Genomic DNA, 16,030 nt, shown 5'->3' on the forward strand with positions numbered 1-16,030 from the left:
GCCATTTACAGAAACCAACCAGCCAAAAGCTAGGAAAAAAATCCTGGCCTATTCCTGAATATGCTTCTTAAAAGATGACTGCCAAATATTATAATTTGCTGCACATTTATAGTGACTTTTATATACTTCCTCATCACTTCTCAATTTAGCAGTCTGAAATACTGACAAGTATTTCGGCAACATGTAAAATAAAAGCATATGAGAGCCAAAGATGAAGTGATTTGGTGTAACAGTTCTGTAGAAGCAGTTACAGTTACTATTCATAGAATCATAGAATGGTCTGGTTGGAAGAGACCCACAAGATTATCTAGTTCCAACCTGCCATGGTGAGGGACACCTTCCAAAAGACCAGATTACTTGTCATGGACTATAACTCTCTCAAAGAGCATCTAATACAAATACCAAATTGGTGGGCAGGATGCAAAGTAAAAAAAGATTTCAGTATGACTGTGTGAAGTGAGAAGCTTCTATGAATAGATCAGGGAGCACAAAAATATGGACTTCAGTGGTAAAGCCACATGTGCAGTTGCCTTAGCTCATCAGTAGCTGTATGTAATTAAAATTTACAGTAGTGTATAGGAGTTGATGCCTAAAGCGAATGGGTCAGTGTATGATTTCCTTCAAATGTGGGAACCTTACATATATATGTGTGCATATGTGTATGTACATACATATATCTAAAAAGAACAAGGGTAGTTTTTGTTGGTTTGGGGTTTTGTAAAGTAAAAGGATACTTCAGGTTCATCAGAGAGAAATTATAATGAAAATCAATAAGTAAAGTAATTGAAACCAGGCCATCCTTTATCCAGATTCTTCATCCCTGTATTCATATAAATGTTTTGAAATAATACTTAGGACATTATCTGGTTTAAATCTTATTTAATCAGCTAACTGGTTGTTGCAGGTAACAATTTATTTTTATTTCCTGAGGACATTTCTTGCATTGAAGTTTTGTGATAGAAGATACATTAGGAACCAAGTGTTGCTTTGCTGCTTTTTGTGAAGTACCAGGTGCTCACTGACGGTGGTGTTTCAGCAAAAACAAAGCAGTGTCGATCCACTTGAAGTCTGAGCCTGGGCACCCTCTCATCTTTGCCAGTACTCTGCAACCTTGGGCTGAAGATCTGAGCTCTGACTAAAGAGAATCAAATCTCAGCTTGTTCCTGGAGTATATTAGTTAAAGCAAAATTAAATTTACAAGAAGCAAATGGAAAACAAGCCTTATGCTACTGATGCTTAATTGTGAATGTAAAATTATAGTCTATTAATGTCAAGGATGCAGCGCACTGAGCTGAAACATGGGATTGGTTTGGTGTGTTGCAAGTCTGGTCTATTACACAAAGCTGTGGTGATACAATTCTTTAGAAGATAAAATTTGAGTCCTGTGTATAAGCAGCTAACAGGAAATACAAGCAATGCTTTGTGTTGTGAAAAATAAACAGCAGCAAGAAAGGCAGGAAAGCTTCAGCAAGTTAAGACTTCAGAGTGGTTTGTGACAGTCAAGTTTGTTGTGGGCTCCACAGCAAAGAGGCCCAGATGGCCCTTGGTGCTTGTAAGAAATATCCCAGGCACTGACACAATTCAGCAGACTCCATGCTGTCTCTGGCAAAACACTAATGGAACTCCATAGGCAGACATTGAGAGTAGCCAGCATAGCACTGCTGTACGTAAATGCAAAATCATAGTTGTTAAACAAGTACTAGAGCATAAATCCGTGAGTGCTAAAATGCAGAGTTTGTCATTACTATCAGGTTGAAAAGTTAATCTTTTTGCTTATCATTAGAACAGCATGGATACTCAAAGCTTTAGGGTGCAGCTCTTGCTGTAATAAAAACATAGTAAGTAATGCTGAGATAGACTGGATAGCAATCTCCAGCAGTAATCTCAACTACTGAGAGTGTTTAACAATAATAAGCATATTTGCTAGAAAGGCAGCTGCAAAGATCATTCTAGCAGCCAATCCAGTTATCATTCTGGCAAATGATTTTGTTGAGGAAAAACAATAGACATCTAAATTGCCATCTGTGTGAAACCACCCAGAGTCTTCAGCACCGTAAGCTGCCTCTGCAGAGACTCCTCCCTAAGTTGTCTGTCCAGACTGGCTTGTGGTGGTAAAACTAGTGAATAATAATGGCATAGTAGCAAGAATCTTCAACAAATAACTTCAGAAATATCTGTTGTCCAAAATGGTACCCTGCAAACATGTTGTTTTCCTGCTGGTTTTAACTGGGTTATTTATGGATCAGTGTTCCCTTTTATGTACCCAGTGTATTCCATATCAAGCTTTGTATCATTTGTACTGATTCTCTGTAGATTGAAAATATTGATGTTAAAAATCATATCTACTTGTTCCATAATAAACTCTGCCAGCACATACATGTGCTAGAATTACTGCAGACTGTCTGAAAGCTCTGTCAGGCCTTATCTTTAATACCATTAGTAAAAAGAGTTTATTCTGATGTTATCCTCTTACAAGTCATGTTGAATTGGTGCTGGTAACAGCACAGACTTGAAATCAGGTGACACATACTGCTCTCCTGGTAGTGTTGTCTTGAACAACTTGCCTTGGTGCCAGCTGCTGATGTCACACCACCAGCCCACTTCCTGTAGGTATGGTGTGGATATATTTACCAGGCTGATGACAGCTGGGCCATATACCAGATACTATCTGTCCTTGTTCCCACCCCAAACCAGTAAACGAAGATCTGCCAAGGAGAGAGCTCTGTGGTAGTGTTCAAGATTCCTGGAGTGTTCAGAGATTCAGAGATTTTTCACACTACTTTGAAGTTACTGCAGAAGGGAAAAAACTACATGGAAGGCTCTTTAGCTGCTCCCTGCCCATTTTGACTCCTTGATCTTTGATTTCAGTTGTCATCTCAAGAGATTTAATTTAATTCAGCTTCTCAGCCTAATTACATTGATTATGTATTAAGCCTCAACCTGTTAGCCAAATTATTTTGGTTACATACTGGGCCCTCATACAGTTTTGAAAATCAAGTTGTTAATGTCCCTTTCATGTTTTGTGATGATCTGTGTTTAGTTTCAGTAACCTGTATTTCAATTTCATCTTAAGCATGTTTTAGATGTAATCCAGAATGCTTTCATAGTATTTTCTGGGGCTGCCTTGGCAAGAAACAAGCTCTTCTGGGTGCTGTAGATCAGACCTCTGTTTATCTTAATGAAAAATAAGTCCATGGAGGCTACTTACTATACCAAAAGGAAAAGAGGGAAAGGATTAATTCCACATTAAAATAAGCATTTTCCCTCTGTTTCAGATTCAGACTGATGATTCTTTTAAAGTGTTCTGTGCTTTTTGCTCTGTGTACTTGTATTTTACAGGGAACCTTAATCATGTGTGAATTGGTGCAGGGTTCATCTACCAGATTCCATAGTCCAGAGTTTTTTCTCAAGGTTTTGCTCCTGCCATTGTGGAATGGTGTGCACACTGATATAAGCTTGAATTCAGTGGTGATACTTAGAAGGCAGAAATGTGTATATTAGTCTTAGAGTGATCTGTGTAAAGAAACACCATATAGCGTGCTACCCAGCACCATGTTTCTTCAGGCAGAGGATCTCTATTGCCTTGTGCTTAGGAGATCTGATCTTGTCACTAGAAAGCCATCCAGTTTTCTAAGTATTTTAATGACAGATGCATCAAGGTGATTTTACTGTCATTTTCAAATCCTCACCCTGCTCTAATATCTTAGGAAGCAGTATGCAAGCTTGCTGCATCGTTATAGAATTGACTTCACTCTAGGCTTGGCTTGGTTTGGCTTTTGATTTTGTGGATCAGAAGGCTTTGTGTCCTTTGGTCTAATTCAGTTGCTAGTGCTTTGAAAGGTAAAGTCAGACAGAGTTCTTCTGGTTGCCCTTGTTTGTCGAGGTAGCTTGAATAGCATTTCTGGGAGACTGTCAGAAAGGGAAGAGTAGGTTCTCCTGAAAGACTACTTCATGTACACAGCATGCAGGGTGGATCCTCCTCCCAAGTCCCACCATACTCTCTCTTGTGTCTTAGATAGTTGTCCAGAAGTAAAAGTTGCATTGTGGGATGCTTGATGATGATCAGTTTAACTTAAAAATTGGCTGTAACTGTAGATGTGCTTGCTCTACTCGTGTCTTTCTTTCCCTGGTTGCAAACTTAGTGTTGTGTTCTTATCTTTACCTGCCTGTATAATGTCAGAAAAGTGAAAGATCCAACTTTGCTCAAAAGAGTGATGTTAAGAAAAGGAATGTACCACCTCCTGCTTGGTGCAGGATTCAAGGGATAAAGGGATGCAAGGGCTCTCTGCCTTCGAACTGTTGTGACTGGCAAAAAAACTTCTCTCCTCCCCACCTTTCACTCTATTGAATTAATTTTAAGCCTAGTCATGGCCACTGAGGAACATCAACTGTGTATCTTCAATTGTTAAAATCAGAATTTAAAAGTTGAAATCACACTTAAGCTGATTGTCTTAATGTTCATTGAAGTATGTATGTAAAGCTCTAGCTTTTCAGAAATAAATTGATCAGAGAACCTGAGGGTTGTGTTTTAATCATGATTTGAAGAAACATTCTCAATGTGCATTTTTCAGAGCAGTTTGTGCTGAGCAGTTTGTGCACATTTCACAGAGCAGTTTGTGCACATTTTTAGATGTTTATCAGAACTTTTGGAATTGAATGTCCATATAAACATTTGGGTAGGAGGGAGCTGTTTGCCAGAACAAGGGCAAGAATAGATATTGCTTCCTCTGGTCATAGGAAGAGAATTGATGAAAAGGTGCCTGTAGCCTGACTGTTCTGGTGTCAAATACATTGAACTGTTCACTGATGTGGCAGTGTCCAGCACTTACTCTTGGGAGCTGTGGTGTCTGTGGTAGTTTGGTTTGTTACTGGGAGGAGGAAGCTGAGCTTGGCTCTTCTTCCATCTGATCTCAAAAATCTCCTTACTCTCAAAGAAAGTGTGTTACTGTGAAATCTTTAGCAGATGAATACACAATTGTTAGTCTGAATTTGTTTGCCTTTTTTGAAGAGATGTGGTTAAAATTGCTGAGCTTTGTGGCTTAAGTTGACTTAACTCACTTTCTGGGTGCCCTTTTGTCCAATGTTGCTGCAAGCCCTGGAGGACAAGCTCCTGGAGCTCTTCCATGGTAGCACCATAGTGCCAGTTGCAGAGGTCATTGGGTATAGCTGCATGGCACTGAAATCATGGTTTAGAAATAATTCTGGCAGCTTTCTGGTATGTGCTGCCTGACTGGAGCATGACTGAAAAGCAGGGGTGATCATGCTTGATGTGTAGGAAGCAGGAGGAAATCTGATGGATAAATGGTCCAGTGATTCAGGACTAGAATTACTCTGGAGTCATCACTTCTAGATGGGAAGTTGCCATAGCAACAAAAAATGCTTTCTTTCAACAGTTCTAGTCAGAAATGTTACCCATCCTCTTAAATAACCACTTCTGGCTAATTTTAGAATTTTTCTGCAATTTAGAATACTTGCTTCCCTGAGGTGTGTGCATGTGTGCAGACACATGAGAGCACCTGTTAATTTGGAATGAGAATTTGTTTGGGAAATAGAGGAAACAGGAAAATGGCTTTTCCTGTTCTAAGTAATGAAAAAATACAGGTGGCAGTGGAAAGTAGCCAGTTCAGAAAAATACCATTAGGCTCAAAAACAATATTGAAAGTACAGAATCCTGTGCAGTAAAAATGTTTATGATGCATCTTAATTAGCATTTATTGCTTAATACTCAGTAAGTTATTGCTTCCTAATTCTTAGTGCTGTTTTTCTTTTAGCTTAGTCTATTAATACTTTTGTTTGTAATGCTTTTTAGAATTTTAGTTAATGGATAGAAATTACCTTGCAGATCACTTGTATTTCAGCATAAACATTTTCAAGCATTTAGTGTCTGAGATTGAAAAGTGAAATAGTCTGAAAAATGCAATGTAACAGGTATTACTTGTACATAAATTCTTTCAATTTGCTGATGTATTCCATTTTTACTGGAACAAGTTCTAGAGTGTTTTTGGTAACTGAGAATTATAATATTCACTGTACTGTCTCCCTTTATTTGTTCTATAAGGCTGTATAAGGGGTTTTGCTTTTATAATATTAAATTTGAAAAATGGTCATCTTAAATGGGTTCAATGAAACCTAAATTTTGCTCTCAGTCATCTTTGATATATTAAGTGCTGTGTGTATAATATAATACAATTGTTAATCTATTCTTGAAGTATATATTCTTTCCTGGTCATACTACTAAAACAAAATTGGAATTAAATTACTTTGAGTGACCTTTTGAGTCTTGGAGACTCAAAAGGTAGACATTTATGTATGGTAACATTTCCATGCAGGCTGAATGTATACACTACAAAACTATGCAAATTGTTGATGAATAAGCTTTTCTGGAAATACTTTTTAGAACATGAAGAAAATTGGTTTCCCTTGGTTTAGCACTATCTCTATGAAAAGGCCACAGATGTTATTCCATGCAGGACTGAAGCTGCTTTCATACCTATAACACTTAACAAAATTCTAATTAAATCAAGTTAAACTGCCAAAGTACCAGTGTTACAACTTGATTTCCATCATGAATCCCATTCCCATCTGATTTTTTTCCCTATTGCTTATCTTGTGGGCACTTTCTGAGAAGAATATGGTCTTTCCTGTAAGGAAGAAGTGCCAAGGTATATTTTAAGATGTGTGTGCTTCTAGTTTGCAAATTTGAGAAACTTCTACAGCAAATTAAAAGCCTGCAAAATGAATTACAATATTGCAGCAAGAGGTCCTTGTCAGCTGTTCCTATATTTTTAGTGTGGATCACTCCTAGATGTTTTATCATTCTAGTAATGAATGTCATGAAATTATCCATATTTTGAAAGTTAACTATTGCCTCCTTTAAACCTGCTTTTCCTCCTTCAAAAAAAAAAGAAAAGGAATGAGAAAGGCAGCACCACAAGTTCTGACAGGCTTTTGTTAAGGATGCATTTTATTCAGCTTGAGAGAGAGCAAGTGTAGTCAGTGGAATAACAGCAAACTGAAAACCTGTAATGGGAACCATTTTTCTGGATTTATGTTATAAACTTCATACAGAGGTACAGTGACAATCTAATAAGAATTATTACAGTAAGAGCAACTTGCTTTGAGTAGGCAGTAAACCATGTTTTTGAAGCTGTTAAAGCTACTACAATAGTAAGACTCGCTCCTTTAACTTTGTATCAAAGCCTGACTGCCCTGGCCAAGCTTAGGACTGTCAGCAAGGCACAGGATGAATAGGCAGTGAAAGGTTCACCTGCTGTAAATAGACATGTTTTTCTGGTCCCTGTGAAGATGAACTTAAATACCTAGGAGACCTGGACTTCTCACATGGGGAGAGGTGAGAGTAGCTGAGGAGCTACATTATTTGAAAATATCTTTTCACTTGTCTGGTAACTTCAAATAAATGGGCTGCTGCATATATCAAGGTGATCTATTCCCATCTGTATGAGGGTTATGGTGCAGAAATAAATGGTGAAAAGATGAGCAGAATAGGTGGCAATACATTCAGAGGATGAGGGATGCAATAGTTTCATTAAAAGCATATTAATTTTCAGTTATTTCTGTGAATATTTTTATTTCTAAGCTCAGCTGTAATTAACTGCTTTAATTTCTTTTTAAACAGGTGTCAAACAAAAAATCAAATAGCGCTCCTCCCCCAGCACAACTATCTAAAATCAAAGTACCAGCACCGCAGACTGTAGTGAAGAAGGAAAAGCGCCAGAGTTCTTCAAGGTTTAATGTTAGCAATAACAGGGAGCTTCAAAAACTGCCAGCTTTAAAAGGTATGTCTTTCCAAAATGGAATTACTCTTGTGGGGAAATTTGGGCATGAGGCTGAGAAGCACCTCAGCTGTCATACTTCTAATATCTGGACAGCATACATAAAACATCAAGTATGCACATCTGCAAACTGCACATACTTACACTGCATGGTTTTTTCTTTTGTTTTATCTCCATTTGAGGACTTCCAGTATGTTGCCTTCTTGGCAATGTCTGTGTGACAGCATATTCACTCATCTCACATACAAGCACACTATTTGGGATCTCTTTGCAAAATATTAGACATCTGTCCTCAGAGCAGTGTGCTCAAACCTTGCTTCATTTGTGCTAAAATTTCTCTTTATACTGTTAGAAGACCCGGTCTATCACTATGTATGGGTCTGTTTTTGCTGAGCATGGGTCAGGCAGAGTGGTGCCTTTTTAGTGTATATGAATTTTTCCTTTGTTGATTTTAAGGCATTTTTATCTCTTAGGTTTATGTTTACTTCCATCTGTGACAAAAAGATGATGATAATTGATGGGTCTTCTCTTACTAACCCAGCTTTTATCATTTTTATTTGCTCTGAAGGCTTATTTAGAGGAAACAAAAAAAAGGCAGTTTTGAAACAAAAAAAAGGTAGTGTGTACTGCTTTACAGTGTTCAAGAGTTCAAGATTGCCAGTGAAAGCCAAATAGATCACTGAAATGTTGAGTAGTACTGGTGTAGGCAATGTGAAATTATGGGAAAAATTATTGTATTCTTTGCTCCATTCCTCATTTTCTTAATATAATAAATTAGTGTTTCTTGAAAATAAACTCTGCTTCTCAGCCTGTCTGAATTACACTGCATTTCATTCAGATCAAATGAGATTGCAAGATTTTTCTCTTTACACAGATACTGTTTTTACAAAAAGAATCTGAAATACTGTCCATCATATTAATTAAGCAGCCTATATAGAAGATGCTGTTTAATGTATTTCAAGACTAAACTACTGCTTATTTAGTTAGTTCATTTCAATATATGTATTAAATTTTTAATAAGACTATTTAGCAGCACAGATTATGAATAATATGTTCTGTCTTTTAAACTGACATAGAAGGTTCATGCACAAGCTGTGACAACCAGGGCATGAGTGACATAAGCAAGAGATACTAAATTAAAGTAGTGATTTTTATAAGAAGTTACAGATACAGAACCTTTTGTTCAAAGACTCAGACAAAAAGAATATAATTTGTTTCTTGGTCATATTTTAAAGAGAGTGGTTCTAGTAGTGCCTGGGACTGCAGCTCAGGGATACCAGAACTGAGCATGCAATTAGAAGCAGTATGGACAGAGAGCTGGAAATGGGGAAAATGAGTGCAGATAGGACAGGGGAGAACTAACCCATCCTACAGTAGTGAAGGTGAAGTTTAAGATCTGTTTCTACCTTGGCTATGTTGCAGTTTAAACCAGTAGGCCAGTGAAGTGCAGAAGAATGTTGCTTGTAGCTGGAGGAGGGAGGATTAAGAAAAAAAAGAAAATTCTTATAAACTGTCTGAGGTATTTTCTCAGAGCATTCTAGCACTTTTTGACACAGTGTTCCTATTTGTGAAGAAATGGTAGGAGTATTGTGCATTGTAATTGCCTTGAGTCTGCAATCACTCCCCCACGCTCAGGTGAAAGGAATGAAAAGATCTTGAGCTTCTCCCTGGTGCTGTGTGTATGTCCCCAGGTTGTCATGGGCCAGACTTTGTTATGGAGCATGGTGCAGCTGTTGATCTACTGAGGGGCAGTAATTGCCACCTTTCACTAGTCAAGGCAGTACTAGCTTTATTACCAAGCTGTACCCAATCTCCTGGATCATGCCAGATGTCTGCATAATGGCTGTGCTCACTGCATGTGCTTACTCCTGATGTAATTCCAGCCTGCTGGGGTTGCTGAGGATACTGTTGGCCAGTCACACTGTTCTCTAAAAGATACAGAGATACTTGACTTAATGTGCATTTATTGGGTCAAGTGAATCTGGGAAACTTTCTTTCTGGATATCTTTGTGTGTTGTTTAATGTCTGTGTCTGGACAGGAGTTAAATTGGACTGGCAGGCTATAATTTAAAGGACTGAAATGATTAAGACAGGTTTGACTTCTGTGAAGTGCTGGGAAGAACATAGTGTTCCTTCAGGTTAGCTGCACTTAACCAGCTTTCAAACTCCTGTTACTCATAACAGGTGGCTGCATTTCTATGGCTACAGTACCTAGGGAACCTTTCTTTTGTCTGTAGTAGGGCAAGAGGTGTGTATTTTCTTACAAATGTTGCACAGACTACTGTGTGGTGTGATGTACTTTACATGAGACTGTATTTTAAGCACAAAATATAGAATGGGGTTGTCTTTGCATACTTTAAGGTCCATATGAGATATGTGGAAGCTTGTAACTGGTAAGATCTAAATGACCTGTGGTATTGGTGAGATAACCACCTTTCTTCTGTGCCACAGGTCTGGAGATGAGGTCAGCAGATCACTTGAAATAGTGGGAGGGAAAGGAGAAGCTGCCAAGGTGGCTTTTCATCAAGATTTCTTATTTAAGAAATAGCTTTTTGATCTTCAGGCATGCTGCAAACTTTCTCTTGGGTGTTATACCAAAGTGCTGATGATAAGCTTCTGGAAATTCCAGCATATTTGCCCTGGTGACTGGTGTTAGTGTGGTATGCTTTCTGTTCATGGGAGCAATTTATGATTAATGTATGCACCCTCTGATTATCCAGGAAATGGAGGAGCAGGATAGCTCAGATAATGCACAAAGAAAGGGAAATAGATTATGAATTAAGAGTTTAAGAAGAAAGCTGAATGTAGAAAAGAGAAGTCTGTGATGTAACTGGTTTGTGGAACATCAAGATCCACATATTAGCAAAGCTGCAAACTAGTTATGCTCCCTGCAGCGCAGTGCAGTGCAACCTGATTTAGTTGGGTAGAACAGGGATCTCATCTGCCCACAGATAACTTAAAGTATCTCTGGAGAAGTGCTTTCAGAACAGTGCCAAACATCTTGAAAAGATCTTACCTGTTTTCACCAAAAAAAAAAAAAAAAAAAATCTGTGCCATTAAACTTGTGCTTTGTTGATTTCTGCTTATCCAGTTGCATTTGTTAGCTAACGTTGGTAGTACAGGTACTTAAGTTACAGAAAGTTGATTTCTATTTTAAATTGTTAATTGAGAAAAAATTATACTGGACCTTAAGATGTGTTTTGTTTTATTTTATTGTGGTTTGAAAGCTTGCAGACTAATGCTTTGTTTATATCAAATACAAATGGCAAAGGGTGCTTCAGCCTTCAGAAACATACCAGTTTCTTAATTTTTAGTTTCCTAAGAAACCAGTTAGTAATTTAGGATATGTTAAAATCAGTATATTAAATATAAAATATTAGAATTACATAAACAGTTAAAATTGTTTAAAACTTTAAAAATGTGTTCTCTGTGAAATAAACAGTGTAAGTGTTCAATATTATTATGTAAATATATTTAAAAAGTAGCATATCCAGGCTTGTGCACACTTGAGCACTGACACAGTGAAGAGAGTTTGTGTTCTTTGCATGCTCACCTCAGCTTTATGAATTCATTGTTACATTACTGGTAATTTTTTCATGGTAAGTGAGATTTCTAACTGTGCAAACAGGTGAATGTATTTGTAAGTTATTTTGCATGAATGTGCTGATTTTAGTAAACAGTAAATGTAGTAAACTGTAAAATAGAGAAATGACTCTACAAAGTGTTGAGATTTTTAAGGATATGATCTGAATCATGACAATATGTAAGAAAATGTCACAATGAGAATTTTAAAATATAATATTAAAACACCCTAAATAGGATAAAATGTTTCGTGCACTGTCAAATACAGTTGTGTCACAAATCTAACTTTAACCTTCCAGTAATATTCATTAAAAGCAATGTTCTCTGTCAGTTCTAGAATAACAAATTTGAAAAAATAAGTCAGTACTACTTAATATTCCGAAACGTTGCAAACTTTCCCAATGAACATATGTTAGTCATGCATATGTAAATTTGGGCATGATTCAAAAATATGCTTTTTTGGTAGCATTTTCATATATACTTTTTTAAAGCTGGGTAAAATCCTTTTACAGCCATATAAAGGCCTCTTGGGATGCAGTGTCGTGATTCAGTTTGTGCATTTGGCATTGAAGTTTTTTGTTGGTTTTGTTTGGGAGGTTCTTTCAGATAAAAGTGAACATTGTTAGATACAACAGAGATTGTACATCAGCTTTTATTTTCAAATACAGTTCTCAATTTATTTTAAAAGTTACTATTTACCTCTTGGAGTTGGACTTCTGATCTCAAACATGTGGATACAATATTCTTATAAATGTTTTTATGAAGGTAGGAAGAAATAAGCTACATTGACAGCTGAGGAATATGTACTGACTTTTAGTACTGAGAAGTATAGAATTGTTTTTTTAATGTAGAATATCTGCATGGGATAGGATTAAACAGATTCTGGTATTTTGTTGTTTAAGATCTTAGCACACATTTTGATCAGTCCTGGTTTTGATCTTCTGATGATGTCAGCTTCTGCTTTAGCATGGTTTCAACATTAGAAGTACTATTAGTCATATCTATTTGAAAAATCCAAAAACAACGCAAAAAAACCTACTCAATAAAAGTGGGGGGATGGAAAAGAAAGGAACATGGCAGGTCATTTTTCTGAGCACATTTCATGCAGAGAGCATGGTTCTTGTTTTTCTTCAAGCAGAGACTTCAGAGCTCTGCCAAATTCTGACTCTGTTCTGTGTAAAAGAACATCAGGGTGGTGTCTCAACTTGTCTGCCTGTGATACAGGACTCTGATAGGGAGGGAAGCATTATTAAAGCTTTCCTAATGTTTTTAAGTTGTAAATGGCTGTCTAGGAGATAGCTCTGTTTTCATCATCTGTAAAATATTGTCTGATTAATCAAAATTGCAGAAGAGGTGATTTCAGTTTGAGTCTAATACCTAAAAAAACAATAGTACCAAATTTTGATTGATAAAACTGTTGAAACCACAAGAAAGGAGGAAAATGTGAGAATTGCTCAAGAGGTCAGAAATGTAAAATTATTGTGTGTTTTTCTCAAGTGCAGAGTACTAATAAGTAAGCAAAACTGATATCAAGTAAATGAGAAAGCAAGTCAAGTTTTGTTCTCGGTACTGTAGAGAAATTCAGCCATGTATGTTGATAGTTTCTACAAGCTCTTACTGGAATACATTGAAACTTAAGCAGTGTGTTACCTGTTCATTTAAAACTAGCATCTATTTTCATGGTACAAAAGAGACTGACTGGATGTGTGCAATGTAATTGAATTTGTGAGAATCATGGCACTAATGGACTGCTTTGGGGTTTTGAGGAGCAATTTTCATATAAGCTGCTGAAATTGGAGATCTCAAGGTTTAAGATCATTTTCATTGCAGAAATCTCCTGCCACTCATAATTTATTAGAGGACAAATATGCAGTACTTTGGCCTTTCAGTTTAATTGTACTTCTTCTGTGCATGCATGGCAATTCAGGAATTGTGTCCAACTACAAGGTGGTAGCATTCCTGTTCAGATAAAAGTATTTTATGCAAAGTGAGATGGTAGATTAAACAAGATAATGCTGCTATAAAATATAATTTACCATAATACATAATTCATTTAAAAGGCAAGACACTAAGGCAAAACAAATTAATTCTCATGGAAAATATCAATGAATGCAGTTTTGTGAAACAGATCATCATCCTCTCCTTCATATGTGACCTATAGTGGAGTAACTGAGCATGCTAAATGCTGTCCTTCTGGTCCTGACTGTGTTTGTGCTTTTATAGGTTTTTTTGGCAGCCCAGTGTTGTATCATATTTATTGAAACAAAAAGTCCATAATGGAAAATACTGCAGAAGGTCGTTCTTTCCTATATGAGTATGGTTGAATGCATGTATTGTCAGTGAATGTATGTATTGTATCATGTGAAGGAACTGGGGAGGCTTTTTGTCCTGTACTTTAGCAACTTTGTCCTTGAACTTTGACCTTAAAAGTATTATCAGTACTGCCTAAACAGACTTTCCTGTACTGATTTTTCTTTTAGATGTTTAACATAATCATTAAAATGTCTGTGGTGAGCATATACATTTCTTAAACCAAAAGCTGACAATTGTTTGGTGTTCATACAGGAACATATGATCTATCAGTGGTTATAAAATAATTAATATTTAAATATTTAGAAATTATCCAGTCTGAATTGCTCTGTAGCATTTTAAAGATTAAGAAACATGATACCTAATGAATGAAGAACTTCCAAAAAAAGAAGGTTGTAGAGGAAAAATACTTTGCTTGAGTGTGTGAATTCTTTTCCTTCAGCTAGTTTTACATGAAATCATAGGCTTGGATTAATGAGCCATTTTTCATTTCAACTGCCCTATCAAACACCTACTCATTAGTCAGCAGCTGAACGTGTTAGAAGAATGCACTACATCTGTCACTGGCAGCATTTCCTACCCAACTTGTTTCCACTGAAGTTTGGATAGAATCCATAAAAATAGGATTTAAAATGTGGTATTGTCTTATTTTCTAGATTCTAACCTGTATCTGAATTCAATTTAGATCTCTCTTAAAATGCCTTTTATTATGCCCTCACTCACAAAGGGAACATTTTGTTCCATTGCATAGATCCTCATTATACTCTGACCTTCACATTTTTGCTGCTGCACTGAACTTCCTTCTTCTTAAGACCTCTAGAGATCAAACATTGAATTTTTACACATGAATATCAATCAGTGGTTGTTGGATAACTAGCCTGGTCTCAAATTTTTACTCTTTAAATGTTATTTTTACACTTTATTTCTTAAAAGTGGTATGTGTGACCTATGTAATAATGCCACAGACATTAGTGAGTTTGGTGTTATTTTGGTGGATTTTGCACAGGGCTTGATTAAAGTAGTGTGGCAGTATTTGAAATGAGCTTCTGCAATCTACCCTAGGAATTACTTTTTTGTACCAATGCTATTTTTGAAACAGGTTTCTTTTAAGGTAATGGTCTTATACAGCTTTCTAAACTCAACCAATATCTACTGGTTTTTCTCCCTGTCCCCACTCACAAAAATTCTTGAGTGTACAAGATTGATTGAAGGAAAACTTGGCACTGTTGAACCTGTGTGCTAGTGACTGTGCAAATACTAGGAAATGCAGATAGAGACAGGAAATCCAGTCACAAACAGACATTTACCAATTCCTCTTTAACCAAATTTTGCTGTACTAGAAGGAGTGAATATTAAATTTTTTTAATGAGGAATTGTCTTTTGCTGTGCTTGAGTTTTGGGAATTTTTTAAGGAAGCTTTATGATAGTTCATATCCCTTTCATTTATCCAGGTAAGTATATTTTTCTTATCTCTGAATTTCGTTTGATAGCTAAGTATTAACATGGTGTTTACTGCCTCTGTTTCCTTGAAGAGTTTCCTCTTGGCTGTCCTTTGGATTTAGTCACAACCTAGAAGGAGAAGCCCATATCTTTCCTATTGCTACAGGTTCTCCTCCAAAATGTTCAGTATCCAGTACCTTTCCTTCTCTAAAACAAAGTTACTGTCTGAGTAACTCACTGTTCAGGGTTGTGATGAGACCCATGTTTTCTTATGGCCTGACATCATTTATGAGAACAGTAAGTTTAGTGTAAGTTATAATTGGAGGGGGGGGAAGTAAATTATATTGCTCCTACCAGAAAAAGCAAGTCATGTCCCGTTTTGGGTGTCTGTCTGGTGGGCCAGATAATGGAATCAACATGGCTCAAACTCACCCTTTTCTCATTTTAACTGTGCTCAGTTTCCTAATCTGGTTCAGCCATGCAGCTGCACAACCCTTGTACAGCAATTTCAGACACTTGGGCACCTGAGCCTCGTAAGAGAGGAGATTGCAGCAGTAGCTCCTGTAGATTTAACTCAGCTTAGACTGCCATGGAACACAGTCTAAGTTAGCAGAAAACTAACCTGACAATAAAGTGGCTTTCTGTTGGCTTATGGGACTACACCAGCTCAGCTGTGGGTCTGATGACCAGTGAAGCAGATGAGAGCAAGTTATTTTCAAATGTAAAGCAGAGAGGAGTGCAGGAAGGGGCCTGAAGCAGCCTGCAACAAGGCTGGCTTAGATTGGTGAGGAATTACAATTTCAGCAATTGTGCCTTTAGTAACCTTAAAGCTGAGACTAAATATCTTCCCTTCCTCTCTCAATCAAAAAATGAAAACTCATACAGTCTGAGAGGTAACCAAGCCA

General features: G+C 36.9%; 1 protein-coding gene across 3 annotated transcripts in view; it reads left to right on the forward strand.

The window, feature by feature from the left end:
* PPP2R5C (protein phosphatase 2 regulatory subunit B'gamma) overlaps positions 1-16,030 on the forward strand; it is a 71,611-nt gene that overhangs the window by 9,414 nt on the left and 46,167 nt on the right. For 2 of the 3 annotated variants that reach the window (XM_054635883.2, XM_077180712.1), the window contains one exon: positions 7,637-7,796. In XM_054635883.2, the coding sequence (XP_054491858.1) occupies positions 7,637-7,796 (160 nt within the window). Of the gene's footprint in view, positions 1-7,636; positions 7,797-16,030 lie in introns of those variants that run through there. The other variant, XM_054635885.2, reaches the window with a different exon arrangement.

The sequence above is a fragment of the Agelaius phoeniceus genome, chromosome 6, assembly GCF_051311805.1.
Source record: "Agelaius phoeniceus isolate bAgePho1 chromosome 6, bAgePho1.hap1, whole genome shotgun sequence".
Lineage (NCBI taxonomy): Eukaryota > Metazoa > Chordata > Aves > Passeriformes > Icteridae > Agelaius > Agelaius phoeniceus.